Source organism: Sinocyclocheilus anshuiensis, unplaced genomic scaffold, assembly GCF_001515605.1.
Source record: "Sinocyclocheilus anshuiensis isolate Anshui unplaced genomic scaffold, SAMN03320099.WGS_v1.1 scaffold45, whole genome shotgun sequence".
Classification (NCBI taxonomy): domain Eukaryota; kingdom Metazoa; phylum Chordata; class Actinopteri; order Cypriniformes; family Cyprinidae; genus Sinocyclocheilus; species Sinocyclocheilus anshuiensis.
The window spans coordinates 804,951-823,455 of record NW_015536467.1 but is presented as its reverse complement, the minus strand read 5'-3'; the positions used below and the strand labels follow the sequence as shown (position 1 = coordinate 823,455).

The 18,505-nt window shown below is 34.4% G+C and overlaps 1 protein-coding gene across 1 annotated transcript in view; it reads left to right on the top strand.

Annotated features, from left to right (window-relative positions):
- Positions 1-18,505, top strand: part of LOC107692780 (A disintegrin and metalloproteinase with thrombospondin motifs 17-like) — a 147,808-nt gene that overhangs the window by 110,421 nt on the left and 18,882 nt on the right. Inside the window, exons 17-19 of the mRNA XM_016492003.1 lie at positions 3,578-3,658; positions 6,493-6,650; positions 13,230-13,389. Coding sequence (XP_016347489.1) covers positions 3,578-3,658; positions 6,493-6,650; positions 13,230-13,389 — 399 coding nt within the window. The remainder of the gene's footprint in view (positions 1-3,577; positions 3,659-6,492; positions 6,651-13,229; positions 13,390-18,505) is intronic.

Genomic DNA, 18,505 nt, shown 5'->3' with positions numbered 1-18,505 from the left:
CTGCTTCTGTGTACAACTGTTGGCGCAAGCTAGATTAAAGTGATTATTAAGTTTTGAATATGGATATTTTACTTAGAAAAACACATCGATTCGCTACAGGAGGCCTATACACCTAAGTCATATACACCTAGGATGACTTGAGGGTGAGTAATTTATGCCCTAATTTTAATTTTTGGGTGAACTAACCCTTTAAGCCCTTTTTGGATTCTCCTGGAAGAGTTATATCGAGTTCAAGTCTCTCTCAAGGCCTCAGTTTGGTAAAATCAACTAAAATTAAGCATCTGTTGGGTTTATATGCTACTGTTCAAAAATATGAAGTATCTTAAAAACAGTAAATGTTACAATTTAAAATTACTCTTTTCTATTTGAATGTATATTAAAATGTAATTTATTTCTGTTATGCAAAGCTGAATTTTCAGCATCATTACTCCAGTCTTCAGTGTCTAATATGTTGATTTGCTGCTTAAGAAACATTTATTATTATTTTTCAATCTTGAAAACAGTTGTGCTGCTTCATATTTTTGTGGAAACTGTCATACATTTTTTCTTTGATGAATATAAATTTTAAAATAAATTTTTTTCTGTGAAATAGAAATCTTTTAGTAACATTATAAATGTCTTTACTGTCACTTTTGATTAATTTAATGTGTCCTTGCTGAATAGAAGTATTAATTTCTTTCAAAAAAGACTAAACAAATCTGACCCCAGCTTTTTGAAAGGTAGCATTTGCTCAGCCAGAAATACAGAAACATCACCCTATTATTCGTTCGTCTTATAATGTGCAAAATTGAAGCAAAATTGATTCTGTGACTGTTAGATACTTGCTGAACACTGACCCTATGTCTTTACTGAGGCACTGAAGGAATATTTCACCCAGAAATGAAAATACTGTAATCGCTTCTCACCCTGTTGTTGTTTCAGACCTGTATGATTTCATTTTCTCCTGTAAAACTGAAAAATAGATCTGTTGTCTTCTGTTGCCAACAAAAGTGGAACATGATTTATACTTTAAAGCTCCTAAAATGACAGAAATGCCATAAAAGTAGCTCATCAGTTCCGGGCGGATGACGTATGAGGTCGGCTTTGCGCATGCGCCGCTCAGAAGTGACGAACGCGGAAGCGCAGCGAAGAGATCAAAACAAAACAACGGTCACTAATTAGAAGTACAAAACGAGGATTTGTAAAGAAGAATGTCGGAGGATTTCGATATAAGCCAAGAGGAGACTGGTTTTCCTTTGCTAAAGTAAGGAAACTTTGCTTCCTTTGCTCCTGTTAACAAACGTTGGTTTTCACGAGACTCACCGGCGCATGCGCAGCGCTGAACTCATACGTCATGCTCCCGGAGCTGCTTCTGTGTACAACTGTTGGCGCAAGCTAGATTAAAGTGATTATTAAGTTTTGAATATGGATATTTTACTTAGAAAAACACATCGATTCGCTACAGGAGGCCTATACACCTAAGTCATATACACCTAGGATGACTTGAGGGTGAGTAATTTATGCCCTAATTTTAATTTTTGGGTGAACTAACCCTTTAAGCCCTTTTTGGATTCTCCTGGAAGAGTTATATCGAGTTCAAGTCTCTCTCAAGGCCTCAGTTTGGTAAAATCAACTAAAATTAAGCATCTGTTGGGTTTATATGCTACTGTTCAAAAATATGAAGTATCTTAAAAACAGTAAATGTTACAATTTAAAATTACTCTTTTCTATTTGAATGTATATTAAAATGTAATTTATTTCTGTTATGCAAAGCTGAATTTTCAGCATCATTACTCCAGTCTTCAGTGTCTAATATGTTGATTTGCTGCTTAAGAAACATTTATTATTATTTTTCAATCTTGAAAACAGTTGTGCTGCTTCATATTTTTGTGGAAACTGTCATACATTTTTTCTTTGATGAATATAAATTTTAAAATAAATTTTTTTCTGTGAAATAGAAATCTTTTAGTAACATTATAAATGTCTTTACTGTCACTTTTGATTAATTTAATGTGTCCTTGCTGAATAGAAGTATTAATTTCTTTCAAAAAAGACTAAACAAATCTGACCCCAGCTTTTTGAAAGGTAGCATTTGCTCAGCCAGAAATACAGAAACATCACCCTATTATTCGTTCGTCTTATAATGTGCAAAATTGAAGCAAAATTGATTCTGTGACTGTTAGATACTTGCTGAACACTGACCCTATGTCTTTACTGAGGCACTGAAGGAATATTTCACCCAGAAATGAAAATACTGTAATCGCTTCTCACCCTGTTGTTGTTTCAGACCTGTATGATTTCATTTTCTCCTGTAAAACTGAAAAATAGATCTGTTGTCTTCTGTTGCCAACAAAAGTGGAACATGATTTATACTTTAAAGCTCCTAAAATGACAGAAATGCCATAAAAGTAGCTCATATGAGTTTTCTGTTCATGTAGTATTGCAATTTTGCATTGTAGTATTAATCACCATCCACTTTCTTTGTAAGAACAGTAGCTCAGACATTCAGTAAAGCATCACCATCATTTTGTATTTCACAAAAGACCGAAAATTACACATCATTTTCATCTCTGGGTGAGCTATTCCTTTTCAAAAGGTAGACATCACTGATACAATAAAGTTTCCTGACAAATTTCAGTCCATCTTCCAGGAGAGGCCAATAACGGCTTGGCAGAAAAGCTTTCCTACATCTATACCCTCAACTTTCATTGTTTGAGATTAATTACTCTCCATAACAAAACCAAACAGAAACCGAATCCCGAAGTCCAACGGTTATTGCAGGTCCTCCAGATGTGGTGGCATGTGAATGAGTGTGTGTTTGTGATCTGGGCTCGGTGTGTTTTATGCGATCGGGTGGCCGTCGTGACGTTTTGGGTGTTTAACGGGGGTTTATGGTGCTGTGTGGAGTGATAACCTCATGTTTGCGATCACGCCAGGACAAACACGGTGAGTATAAAGCGTCTTTGGTGCAAAGTGTGGGGCAGTAAAGGACACCAGCCTGTCATCCGAAGCGCAGGTCAGATCATCTCAGTTGAGGTCACACTAATCTCGTCCTTCATATGAGAAAACATGTTTCACAAAGCCGCTAGAGTCTGAGGTCTCCTCTTTAAATGAGCTGAACCGATTGCAATTACTGGCATACACGGAGCCATCAGCGTTCCTTGCACTCAGTGCAATGATGTATCTGAGCATCCGTTTCTGAATGTGGCTGTTGTGTGTGTATAAACAGTACAGCAGATTGGTTTTATCATTACTGCCCAGACACTTTGTGTCACAATGGTGTTTGAAATGGGAGTTGTGTGTGTAGGTCAGAGGAAAATGCCTTGCTTCTGATCACCAAAGTATGTATATATATATATATATATATATATGTTATATATATATTGTTAATGATCTACTCTGACTGGCCAGGAATACACACTGTTTGTAGTGACAGACACATGTGCTTTATCCACACACGACTGCGTACATGTTTACAGAAATGCACACCTGCACCTGTGTCTGCCCACCTGTGCACCAGTATGAAATCTCGCTCGTCTCTTTTCATGTTCCACCCTTCTTTCTCTCGTTTCTCCTCTTATTTCTCTCCTTCCCAAAGGTTACATCGAGGCAGCTGTCATTCCGGTGGGAGCTCGGCGAATCAAAGTTGTGGAAGACAAACCGTCCCATAGCTTTCTGGGTAATTACTCAACCTGTTGCCATAACAACCATCTTCCAAATGGCCACACAATGTCTCTGAGTGAGACTGGAGCAGCTCTGTAATGGCTGTAGATTGGAATCACGCCAGGTGTCTTCTCTAATGCTGCGCTATGACAAATGATGCTTCTCTGCTGACAAGCTGCTTGTCAAATTAGGATTAAACTCACGCTAAGGACATATGACACACATTTGCTTTATGCAGCTCAATACTAATTTTGTCTTTTTTTTTTTCTTTTTTTTTGTCAAACAAATATTCACTTTTGTGAGTGAATGTCACAGAAACATGTATGATAATTTTTCACCCCAAAATCAGAAAACAGGAAATATATCATACATTATGATACATTTAATAAATAAATGAAGCCATATTTATCAAATGTTATAAATATAAATTATTTATTTAAATTCTTGCATTATTTCAGGACAGTTAAGTATATCTATCCCCCAAATTGAAAGTACTAAATAATAATAATAATAATAATAATTATTATTATTATTATTATGTAAAATAATGCAAAATGATGTTAATTGCTAACAAGCTTAGTTTTCTTTAAACAAAATGTTATTTTACTTGAATGACATTTAAGCACATTTATCCCCTGAATTTTAATTCATATGTCCATATGTTTTTTTTGCAATTCTCATTGTAAAAATAAATTGTTTTAATAAAATACTTTTTATAGCATAAATTAAAATGCATAAATTCTAAATACTTTATAATAATATATTGAATAATAATAATAATGTCTATCTATATATTATTATTATAAAATTTTTTGCCATTATAATAATGAGAATTTGCGAAGGAAATTAATGTAAATTTATGTAGAATAATAATAATGCACATTAAAAAAAAAGTTACTTTTTTTTTTAAACTTAAACATTGTGTAGGAAATGTGCTTAAATGTCATGAAATTGATGTAACAGCTCAAAATTATAAGGATGAATTTTTTAACACAAAATTTGTAATTTCTCATTTCATTCTTTTTATTTTGGGGTGAAATATGCCAGACATGGTCTTGATTTCCATGAGATTCTCTCTTGTATTTAGCGAATCCCACTTGAGAGAATATTATAAATAATGAGAAACTTATTTAAGACTTCATTTGTCCGGCTGCCCCACAATTGATGAGCATATTCATTGTAATTTAATTTATTTTAATGAGTCAGAGGTTTTTGAAAAGGCGCCTTCAACTTTCAGAATTAATGTGTCTCGCTGTCCAACTTCACAGACATAATGCTGACAGATCATAATAACACTTCGCTCTACATATTCTTAAACCAATTCTTCTACCAAAGGTCAGTATCACATGACTGCCTGGGTTGAAGTTATTAAAGTGTCAGATATTATAGAATGAGCTATATAAGATTGTGAAGTTTACAGGCTTTCTAATGAATGAATTTTATTCTATAATGCCTTTCATTTAACACTGAACTGGCAGGATGCAATCTGTGCTTCATATGCAGGGCGATGTAAACATATGTTTAGCTTGGGCCTGCTTTGCCATCTTTTGTAAGAGAACAGAAGAATATTTTTTAATTCCAGCCAAAACGCTTTAATTGACATGAAAGTGCACCCCTCCCATTGAGCTCTGCGCAGATGCTCTCCAAAACAAACCGCTTCATGTTTTCATTGCAGCAGACTGAGGGCAATCACATCTTCAGCCTCCACTGCTCAGAAACCATCATGGAGTCGTATATATGTGTGTATAAAAATAGGATGACTGTGAGCTAATGATGGATGAACGATATGCAATAACTCATTCAACACAAGAAGTACAAATACTTAATGGTAAGAATGTGTTGAAGTTTCATTTTAAAAGGAAAAGATTGCACTGAATTCTGGACTGTGTGAAGGCAGAGATATATTAATAAAAAAAAATTCCCACCATTAGCAGTCATAAGGTGTACAATCAAATTGATGCTAAAAATCTTTTTACAACAAACAAATAAATAAATATATAAATAAATAAATAAAACAAAGAAAAGTATGTTTTACAAGAAAATTAAATGCATTACTTGATTATTTGCGAAATTTACTTGCAATTTTTTCCCCTCAGTATAAAGGAGGTTTCGATCCGTTTGCTATTTTTATGAAAAACTGAAAATATATTTTAAACAAAAAATGAATATTAAATTAATTTAAACCAAATTTAAAGTTAAGAAGCTTAAGTTCAGCTGAATATTTTATTGTGCATCCTATATTAAAATAAAATGTAATGTGTGTGACTCTGTACCAGGGTTATTATAGTATAAATATATATAGTATAAATATATAGTGTATGTGTATATCATTAACTTATTTATTTCAGCTAGATGGCAAGGAAACATTTCTAATTTTCCTTTAGTTTATCTTGATGTACTAAAATAAAAGAAACTGACATAAAAATAATTAAATGAACTGATTAACACTATAAAAAACAGATTAATAAAAATGACAAAAACACACAACACCATTACTAAAAATTAAAATGGAAGCAGAAAATATAAAAATAAAAACTAATTCAAGAAATAAATAAGAAATATAATAGGGTCTCAATGATACTAATGAATGTTTTTCAATTGAATTTGCAATATAAGCTTCATAAAGTATGCATGAATATGGCACTATACACAATATGCATGCATTTTACGAAAATCTCCTTTTTGAAGTTAGCTACTGAATCAGGTCTGCTAGATCAAAATCAAGGAAGTTTGCATTGGAATAATCTCAAATAATTTTGTTATATTTGATAACTGAATCATAAAGTTTTTGCTGTAATGATGCTTGTATAATATGAATTAGATAAATGTGTTCTTGTTTGACTGGTGCAGCTCTGAAGGACTCCAGCAAGCGATCCATAAACAATGACTGGAAAATTGAGCTGCCAGGGGAGTTTGAGCTTGCTGGCACCACGGTCCGCTACGTGAGGAGAGGACTGTGGGAAAAAATGTCTGCCAAGGGACCCACTAAGACTCCACTCCACCTCATGGTAAATTCTTTATGTACTAACATGCACCTTTTTCTTTCTTAGATCTTTACTGTCTTTCACACATTTCTTATTGAGCTGTGCTTTTACACTTAATTCAGTGTAAAAAGCCATCTGCTGCACATTTTATTTCCGTAATCAGATAATCAATGGGAAATACTGTAGGACAGGACATGGTTTTATCAGGGAAATGATTGAATCATGAACACTCAATGAAAATTCTGTTCATGTTTATTTGTATAGCACTTTTTGTGATACAAATCGTTGCAAAGCAGCTTCACAGAAAATTAAAGTTTCTACAATATACAGTATTTAGTAGTAGCTTATCAGTAGTGACTGTGTAAATCCGTTTCACACTGAGTGAAATGCGAAAAAGCGAGGCGAATCGCAGACGAACGTTGATTTCACACCGAGTGCGAAACGATTGATCACCTTCTGCTAATTCACGCCTGCACGCTAGGTGGCGCCGACCAACAGTGCATTTTTCCTCAGATATGTGTCTCGTATATGGATTTAACATCGTCCGCTGCTCAATATACAGCATTAAAATAAGATAAATAAAGATCGGTTCTATGCCAGAAACACAAACTATCTATAATGTTTACAAGAAAACATCTTAAAGGGGTCATCGGATGCGAAATGCACTTTTACATGTTGTTTGAACATAAATGTGTTTTGGCAGTGTGTGTACACAACCACCCTATAATGATAAAATCCACCCAGTGTTTTTTTTTTTAATCTACTAAAATCATAAGACCTTTCTCAAATCAAGCCGTTCTCAGCTTCTTGTCAGGTGGATTGCCGCTGCTGTCACCACCGTCAAGCTAGGTGGGCATGGTTTCAGCAACCAGCTCCCGCCTCTTTGCCCATTTTCGATTATCCGGGTGTGACGCCAAGATGGCGACGGCCGACTCCAACTTTGATCTTCAAAAATGCTCTTCAGAAACCTATGGGTGACGTCACGGACACTACGTCCATGCTTTTATGCAGTCTATGGTGACGTCACACAGACCCAGGCCCCTCCCACGATTGTTGATTGACAGTAGCGTTGTAGTAGCAGTAGCTGAGTGAGCTGTCATCAGTCTGCCATTGTTTCGACGCCGGAGCAGATGTAGACAAGAATGACTCCTTCCTAAGCGATTGAGGTGTTCTGTTGTTGGATGTAATAATGAACATAGCAGTCGTCATTTACTCCCGACATCTGAGCCGCTGAAGACGCAGTGGATTACGTTTGTTTTTGAAGGGAATGCGCCCCCGATCTTCTCATTCGAGAATTTTTTGGGTCATTATAAGCTCTGTGTGGAAAGCTACATGATGCTTCTTTGGAAAAAAAAAACAGCATATGGGTTTGGAACAACATGAGAGTGAGTAAATAATTTCATTTTTGGGCAAATTGTGACTTTAAGAAGGTAAATGGCGATTTTGATTTCATGCTGACTGTAACTGTCATGTTCTCCTGGTTACTAGTTGATTTAGACTATAATTATGGCATATTTTGTCTTCATCATGAACAACTTCAGGATTAACAAAACATGCTATTTTATATTCGGAAAACATGGCAGTCTGCTAATCCAAAGCAAACACATAAACTGAATGGAAAACAGATCATGCAAAATGTTTTGAAAGCAGTAATGCAGATGTTTTGGGACGGAGCCGCTGCTGAACCTGATGTCTTCATCTTCATGCATGTCTAGTGCTGCTTTTCCACCCGTGTGTCGACACGGACATCGACTGCAATGATTTCATCATGATGTCATGTGGCGTTAGGGCCCGTTCACAACGCAAAAATAGCTCGATGCAGCACGTCTCGAAACACACGTCAACAAAAGTTGAAGTACGCCTACAGTTTCTACTGATTTCTCCAAGCCAAGATCCATGCTTTCAAAACAATCAATACAATACAATTGTTTGGCTTTTAATTTACTAAAACTGTTCACTGCATAATTACTTTTGCTTTCTTATGAGCTAACACTTTATTTACATTGCAAAAAATGATTTTCTATCTCAGTATTTTTGTTGTTTTACAAATATCTAAACTTTCTTAAATCAAGACACTTGATACTTTACTTGAGAAGCAAAATGACACATTAATGACAAGATATTAAGTCTTGTTTTCTGAAAAATGTATTAAAATGAAGTGAGTGGATGTTTAATTTTTAATTACATGAATCCTTTCATGTCTAATTTAGTGTGTTCCTTGCCATTTCTTTGTAATTATTTGTGAAATTTACTAACAATTTCTGAGTGAAATTTGCTTTAAAGTAAATCTTACTTTTTTTTTTCAGTGTAATTTTTTGTCTGTTTCACTTTAATTAATTTGTATTTATTTCACTTTTAGTAATTTTAGTAGTTATTTAATTTCAGGCAACATTTCTAATGTTCTTTTTTTATTAAAGTTTTAGTTTTACAGTTCTGGGATCAGAAAGATCTTGTTTTCCCTTTTAATGTATTTTTATTTGATTTATTTTATTATTTTACTTTATTTAATTTTTTTATTTTTTCAGAAAAATAGATTTAATATCTTAAGTCTTTTTGCTGCTCATGTAAATGTATCTTGATTTAAGAATGGTTCGATATTTGTACTGGAAAACAAGACAAAAATACAGAGGATGAAGATATAACCATAACAATAACCATTTTGTACACATTTACATTCACATTTGTGCATTTAGCAGATGCTTTTTTTCTCAACTTGCATTGCATTCAGGGTATGCATTTTATCAGTTCATGCATTCTTGGGAATAAACCCCATGCTGTTGGTGCCATGCTGTACTCTCTTAACTTTAACTTGTTTCGATGGCCACCTCTCTTGCTCTCTCCTCCTACATCCCCTTTTATATCTCTTCCTACTTCCTACATTTTCCTCCCATGTCCTCTCCTCCTCCTCCATCCACTCCACTTCTTCCTCTTGCTCTTCTGCTCTTTCTCCAGGGTCCTCATTATTTCTTTGCTCTGAGTCACAGGTTGCCCCTTCCATACATAGACAAGTCAAGATAGTTGTGCAAACAGTTTAGTATACATTTCCTGCTTTGTGCTTCTAACCTGAAGATGTCGATATGATGGACCATTTGACTGTGCAGCTTTACTTCAGTCGTCTGTTGATGTTTTGAGCCTTAAATTTTACTATTATTTGTACTATTATAGTATTTTTTAATATATTTTGAATTAGCTTTTTTATATTTTCAGCTTTCATTTTAATTTTAGTTCGTTTTTAGTAATTGTAAAATTGTAAAACAGTGTAAAAGTGATTTTACAAAGATTATTGGATAGCATTTTACAAGAAAATACTTTTTTGTTTTTTTTCTGGAAAATGTCACATTTAATCCAATGTGTTCCTTGCCATTTCTTTGTAATTGTTTGTGAAATGTACTAGCAATTTCTGAGTGAAATTTATTTTTTTAGTACATTTTTTTTTCCTGTGTAGTTTTTTTAATTTTGCTTTAATTTATTTGTATTTATTTAACTTTTAGTAATTTTAGTACTTAACTTTTCATTTCTAATTTTCATTTTTTTTTCTTTCTTTTTTTTCTGTCTAATTTTTATATTTTATTTTATTTTTCAGCTTTATTTTAATTAAAGAAAATGTTTCAGTTTTAGTTAACAAAAAAACTGGAATGGAGAAATGTCCCAAGTAAAAAAATATAAATTTATGTCACATTTATTTTATACTAAGTATAGTTCAAATTTGTTAACATATTTACTGACATATCTCTCGAGACTTACTGATATGAAAATTTTAATTAAACTTTATTTGGAGTACTGCTTGCACATTTTTTTATATTAAGCCTAAAATGTGTTTTAATGTCACTACCGATGAGGATTGCATGATCTTTAAATAATATCGGTTTTTAAATGCAAGATATTTAAAGTGTACCTGACGTATACTTGCAGTAGTTCCACTTTAGCACAATCAAATATACTTCAGTGTATCTTTAGTTGCACTTCAGCACTACTTCTTCACAATTAAAGTGCATTAAGTACAAAATTAGTTGTTCCAATTTAGCAGACTTTAAGTATACCAGTTTAGTATACCAAAAAAAGTACAATCGCAGGGTATTAATGTGTATGTAATATTTGTAATAAACTTAGCATGAAATAAATGTATTTGAAATCAATTTTAGTATATTTATTTTTCACTATAGGGGTGTGTAGTAAAAAAAAAAGAGCAGTTAATTAAGTTAAGCAATAACCAAAGACATCCATCTAATGCATGATAAGATTAACAATTTAGAAAATAATGCAGAAACGCAATTTACTGCTCACTATGGAATGAAAGCCAGTTCTCTAATCCTCTAATCCAGGCGCATTGTTTCAGTTAATATCTCCTCAAAGCTCTTTATGATGAAGAGAATAGACCTGTAATCTCTACTCCCCCGCAGTCACCGAGAGTTTAAAGCAAAAAGGTTTGTTTAGTCCAGAGAGCCAGTGGGTGTCTTGAGAGAGATCTCTAATTAATGTAATTAAGCAGTGAAGCAGGCTTTAGATGAAGCTTTCCTCTCAGATGTCCTCTGGCACACAGATGCTCCACTTCAAACAGTCAGAGTGTTCTCAGACCCATTTAGAATATTTAAGATAAATTTCTAATGTGTTTCTGGTCGTCTTTAGGCCAGAAATTGAGTGTTTTTCTGACCTTGAATAACTAAATAGATGCAAAATACTCCAAATTAGGTGAGAAAAATAGCCAGATAAACCATATGGGCATTTGGGCATGTGCCAATCTTGCCCTGAGTGAATATTCACTTGTGATGTTTCAGTGGCATGTGGTGCATACGTAATTAAAGGAATAGTTCACCTAAAAATGAAAATCTGCTGAAAATGTACTCACCCTCAGGACATCCAAGATGTAGAAGGGTTTGTTTGTTTGTTTATCAGAACAGACTTGGAGAAATGTAGCATTACATCACTTGCTTAGCAATGGATCCTCTGCAGTGAATGGGTGCCGTCAGAATGAGAGTCCAAACAGCTGATAAAAACATCACAATCCAAACCACTCCAGTCCATCAATTAACATCTTTGTGAAGCGAAAAGCTGCTTGTTTGTAATAACTTTAACCCGTTGCTTCTGACTAAAATGCGAGTCTTTTATTTATAATATTGCCTTCTCCAGTGAAAAAAGTTGTCTCATCTGAATCAGGAGAGAAATATGCACAGATCAAGCACCTATTACGAAAATGGTTCTAAAACAACATGTGGGTGGATTTTGATGTGAGAGAAAACAGGAGATTAACTTTTTCATTGGAGGAAGCGTTAATATGGATTATGGGCTCAGTTTAAAGTTTTATTTATTTTTTTATTTTTATTCGTTTTTTTGCATAAAGAAAAAAGCCCTTTTTGACCATTCTTAGGGCCATTGAGTGTTTTTTTAACATTTTCATAACAATGCAAGTAATGTATAAAATCTCAGTCTTATTGCTTAAATGTGAAATACAATTTTAAATTATTTATTATTTAAATAATGCTCTGTACAACATGGGAGTATTTTTAACAGTGAATTTGTTATATGCTGATTTAAATGACAAAAGATAATACTAGTACAGTTTTATTTGAAGAAATTCTAATAGGAACCATCATTAAAAAAGCTCAAAATGTCAGCACACATTGCTATTAGAACTTGGTAGAAAATGTGTTTAATTATAATTAAATAATGTCTCAATGCAAAAAAGTTAATGGCCCTAAAATAGTCTTTATTTTTGATAATTTTACTAGTGATTTTAGAGTGAAAAGTAAGTCGGACATGTTTTCATGAGATTCACTCACTGTATATTTTGTTCATCTGCTGTTGGTGGGCTTGTTGAGTATTTTGAATGTGTGGTTGTGTTCTCTTGTGTATAGTTTCATTCATGTCATTAGCCACTGGCTGACAGTGAGACGGCTCTTGAGGCTCTTTGAGGGGTCTGAGGGGCTGTTAACCTCCACCGTCTGTGAGGAATGGTTCTCACGAGATGGATCTTGTGATAAAGGGTGTGCTGGAGGCTGGAGTCACGTCCTGTCCCTGGAAATGATTATGGGAATGAATGGAAGTGATCCTTTTTTCCTCATGGTGTTTTGGTAGCCTCTTGAAATCAGACCTTGTGCCTGTTCACAGGCCTCTGGAGATGCACTGTATGGCCAAATATATGCAGACACCTAATGCTTGTAATTAACTGGTAAAATAATAACTGGTTTCTTTATGATTATGATTATATTAAAATGTAATTTATTCCTATGATGCAAAGCTGAATTTCTGCATCATTACTCCAGTCTTCAGTGTCACATGATGCTTCAGAAATCATTCTAAGATGCTGATTTGCTGCTCAAGAAACATTTCTGATTATTGTCAATGTAGAAAACACTTGTGCTGATTCATATTTTTGTGAAAACTGTGATACATTTTTTGATACAGGATTTTTTTATTAATAGAAAGTCGAAAAGAACAACATTTTGTAACATTATAAATGTCTTCACTGCCACTCTGGATCAATTTAACGCCTCCATGCTGAATTAAAGAATTATCTTGGGCAAAATACAGAACACGTAAGCTAATAAACAGAGGCTAGTGTTCCTGAATGCTCTTCATATCACGTTTATCCAATTTTTCTCTCAGGTTCTGCTGTTCCACGATCAGACGTATGGGATCCATTATGAGTACACGGTTGCCCTGAACCAGTCACAGGAGAACGTCAGTGGTCCGGTGAAGGAACCAGAGCACATGTACCTGTGGACTCACAGCAGCTGGGAGGACTGCAGTGTGCACTGCGGAGGAGGTCAGTGCCGGTCATCACCCACAATGCCTCTGGGGTTTATTTTCTTAATACAATGCCATTCTTAATGCCATTACTGCCATTACACTCACATGTACATTCTTAAAACATAAGGCATCAATGGTTCCCTGAAGAATCTTTCCATTCTGCAAAACGAGTAGTTTTGTACAGCTAAAAATAGCTGGAAGCGAATGAGACCGGAAGCCACACCCATAAAATTAACAAATGGCCACGACCATTTTTACAGGAAGAATAAGGTGGATAGAGTGCAAAACGGAAATAAAAACTCCATTCATTTTCTCCATAGGGAAAGTGATCTTTAACAATAACTTGACAACAGAACTGTTGCAAGCTCCGAGGTTGATAATCATTTGTATATCCCTTTGTTGCAGCTATCGCTTTGTGTTAATTCAGCTAATTTTTTTAAATTATCTTTTTCAATAGCGGAATTGTTAGTAAAAAAATAAATAAACTACATTAACCATGATGCTGTACAGAAAATTCCACCAATCAAACAACAGAAGCACCAAATGAGCTCTTTAGCTCCACCCACTCCCATGAAGCATACTAATGACAAAAATACTTGAATATGCTTATGTATTTATGCATATTTAACAATAAAATTAAAATATATTGTTTCTATAGATACAACTTTAAATGAAAAGTTTTTTAATTTATGTAATTTGCAATGCTTCATGAGACTGTAGTTCTTTCCCACACCAAAGTTCTTAGGAACACAGTCTTCTACATTTTCTCCGATTTTTTAATCAACATTTGGTATGTGATTCTCCTTGTAGCTGGTTGGTTTGGTTAATGGCTTATAGCGATTTAAAAAAAATCTTTATGGGCAAAATGAATGGGAAAAATACTTCTGGAATCAGTGCTGCTGCAAAAGTGGATGGGCACTAATGCACTCTGTAGTGGAAAAAAGGTGATTTAGATTATTAAAATGTTCTTCACACTAAGAAAAAATGGTTCTTTTTTAGAACTGATCGCTGAAAGGTTCTTTGTGGAACCAAAAACCGTTCTTCCATTGCATCGCTGCAAAAACTCCCTTTCGGAAACTTTATTTTTAAGAGTATATCAGAAGCTGATCAGGAAAGTTTCCAGTTCTCCTAAAGGTTTCATTAAATTCCCTTTCAGTCTTAACAGTTGAAGCTGTTAACGTGCGTCAGCTGTCCAGCTGTGTTTCTGTGACGGTGTGTGACTGTTATGGTCAGCACAGCTGTGTGATTATATCTAGCAGGTTAAAGCTCCAAAAATAATAATTACTGCTACGAAAAGAGAATCTCCGACAAATGATATCAGCATTAACTGACTCGCAAAGGAATGAAACTTTCAAAATTAAATGCTGTCAGATAAAGTCGTCACATGTAGTGGAGGCGTTATTCACTTGAGACCGAGATACGCATAAAATAACTCAAAAAGCGACATTGAGGCCTGTCCCATTTTCTAAGCCCGTCTGAGCATGACAGTTTTGCTGGTTATATTCACGAATCTGATAGCAGATGAACATTTATCTGCAACAGACCGGCATGCATTCTTTCCTCAAATAGCTCCCGTTTTAACGCTGATCTGCTTGTTTCTTTTATGTGGTTATTGCTTCCTGATGGTGTGTCATTGTCTGCTAGAAGTGTTGCGTCAGCGTGTGTATTTGCGCACAATAACACGAGTTAAATCTGTTTTTTAAAGCAATTGTTAAGTGCTTTTGCTTAAATAATGTGATGCATTGGGTTTTTAAAAGGGCATTTCGTTCTCTGTGTCGAATAGAACAGCTTTATTTTTCGACATGAGCTGCAAATCATGTTCTGGCCTGAAAAAGCTGACGAGAGATTTGCAGTGTCTGTTTTTGGAAACTTCTAGACACATCTATGAAATAGCAGTTGTTTTGTGGTCAGCGTCGTTCCTTCGAGCCAGTTATGAACTGAAGAATATAATGATGTGTTTAATGACGCCAGCACATGTGTGTCATACGTTAATACAGCTGGGGTTGATGAAGCAGGATCTGTCTCTAATACTCACCTCGAGCGCTCGCCTATAGAAACATAGACTGAGAGAATATTATTTGAGAAGGGATTAATAAGTGCATTCATTTGTTCAGTTGTGTTGTGTGCATTTAGGTAGTTTACAAATGGGCATGGACACAATCTTAACCTAACCATTTGAGCATCAAGATTTAAAATTAAAGTTAGTTTTTTTATTATTATAATAGGTCACAATTTTGTCAGATTGTTGTTATTTTTATTCACCTATTTTGCCTTTACTAGAACAATTAAACAATTATGTGATGTAAGAAATGAATTGTTTAATATACAAATATTTTAAAATATAAAAATGTACAAATATGAATTAATATGCATGCACAATAATTGTAATATAATCCATAAAATGTTATTTAAAACTATTTAAAACACATTGAGACTCCTGCATTCAAATATCTCTTTCCATTGGGTCAGTAAGATTTATTTTTTTAAAGAAATTAAAACTTTCATTTAAGCAAGGATGCATTAAACTGATCAAAAGGTTACACAATGTTTTTTATTCCAAATAAATGCTGTTCTTTCAAACTTTCTATTCATCAAAAAATCCTGAATTTTTTTTATAATGGTTTCCATAAAAGTATGAAGCAGTACAACTGTTTTCAGAATTGTTAATAATAATAAATGTTTCTTGAGCAGCAAATCAGCATATTAGAATGATTTCTGAAGGATCATGTGACACTGAAGACTGGAGTAATGATGCTGAAAATTCAGCTTTGCATCACGTGAATAAATTAAAACTATTTTAACTTTAATAATATTTCTCAATATTACTGTTTTACTGTATTTTTGATCAAATAAATGCAGCCTTGGTGAGCTTTAGAAACTAAAACCTGTTCAAAAACATTAAACAATCTTATACCAGACCGCCAGTATTTGAACAGTAGTTTATGTAAAGGACTGTCACACTGCAGATCTGAATAAATGAATGTGGAAGTAGATTTACATAAACATAACAAGTTCAATGCCTAGTAAGAGGTTAAACTCTTTTCATAACTTATAACTATCTTTGCTGTCGAGGTCCTGATTAGCAAAGTCTTGAAGGATCCCCGAGAGATTGCTCATTTGCACAGGGATTTTGTGAGTCGCTCCCCAGCACTTGCTACAGTAATTGGTGACCAAACAGTGTATACGTATATTTCTAGGCAATAACTAAATGAATAGCCAGTGATTTTTTAAAACGAGAAAACACTATTTCAACTGTATTTCTACCCACATTTAGGCGGAAAATCTAAACTCTAAATTCAGCAATGCGTGTGAAAGATTTAATCTGAGAGTGTTCAGTGAGCATTTCTTTCAGATAGGAGACAATAAGGATACTCTACTGTTCTGGGGTAAGAGTGTTGTGCCCTGGAAACCATGGTTAAGGGGCTGTATATAGTAGTGAGATCAGATGTGTCACACTCATTCAAACTAATGAGCCCCTTCTGATTTTTGGAGGGAAAATGGATTTTAAATGCAACTTCCGAAAAAATAACAGCTGATAAGTAAGTTGCTTAAATTTACATACAGAAATGTTTTGTCAAAACACTCCTCAGAACATACACTCTAGTTTTATGTTTGCGTGTTGCTAAGTCAATGGTGCAATAAATGCATAGCACACATATATTATGTAAAATTAGTTCCTTTTTATTACATTTAACCATTTTATCAATATTTTTCAGGATTTAATGAAATATACATCACCATTCAAAAGTTTGGGTTGGTATGATTTTTTTTTCTTCACAAGTCTCTTATGCTCACCAAGGCTGCATTTATTATTTCTTTTAATAAAAAATACAGTAAAAATAGAAATATTGTGAAATATTATTACAACAGTTTTCTATTTCAGTATATTTTAAAATGTAATTAATTCCTGTGATCAAAGCTGAATTTTCAGCATCATTCCTCCAGTCTTCAGTGTCACATGATCCTTCAGAAATCAGTCTTATATGCTGATTTGCTGCTCAAGAATAATTTCTGATTATTATCAATGTTGAAAACAGTTGTGCTGCTTCATGTTGTGCTGCTTCATGTTTTTGTGCTTTCTGTGACAGTTTTTTCAGGATTCTTTGATGAATAGCAAGTTCAAAAGAACAGCATTTTTTGAAATAGAATCTTTTGTAACATTATCTTCACTGTCACCTTTGATCAATTTCAAAGGTATTCATTTGGTAAAAAAATCTTACTGAACCCAAGATGTACCACAGTGATTTATTTAGTTGAATTTAGCTTATTGCATTCCTTTGTCCATAAATTATACTGTACACGACATGTGATGCTGCTTTACAGCAAAAAAAAAAAAAGATATCTAAAAGGCAGCATAATTTTGGAACAAGCTTTGCATCTGGGACACAAATATGATGCCTAAAATGCTGACTAAGTAGGCAGCGCACTATGTTTTGGAGCAGAGCTTCTGGCTCTGTGTCTCTGAGGCTGCCCTTCACCGCTCGCTGCTCGCAGGAATTAATCTCTGTCTCTGACTGCTTGCGGTTTTTCTTGGCAAACGTAGAACAGCACAAAATGAATGACATAGCTAATCCTACAGTTTGGCGTGCCGCCACCTTCTGAAGCTACAACAACATTAAGAACTGAAGAAATTAAAGGTCCCAGGCAAATTCAGCACCTGTTATGTGGGTCACTGCTTCTCCCCGCTGCTAATTTGGTCATGCCCACTAAAGGACCCCCGACTCTATAGATGACCACTAGAAATAACCGCGTATTGTTATCCCTAATTAGAAATGTTTTGTTCTGCAATTACTTGAAATGGGACATGGCTGGTTGGGAGGTGAAAGTGGAGCGGACAGCATCAGATCGTGTGCAAACGCTCACACGTGCCAGAGAAAACACAGATTGTCCTGTTGTGGTTAAACACCCCCAGCACAGAGTCACTGCAGCGCTTGCCAAAGCCCTCGACTCAATCCAAACTTTAACATCCTCAGTGGATTGTTAGTAAACTCAGACGGCTCAAAGCGGCCATAAAGATGATGATTATTATTATTATATAACCATGTATTTACACATTAATTTTAATTATTATTATTATTATTATTATATATAATATTAATTATTTTAGTTATTTCTTTAAATAAGTAACACAA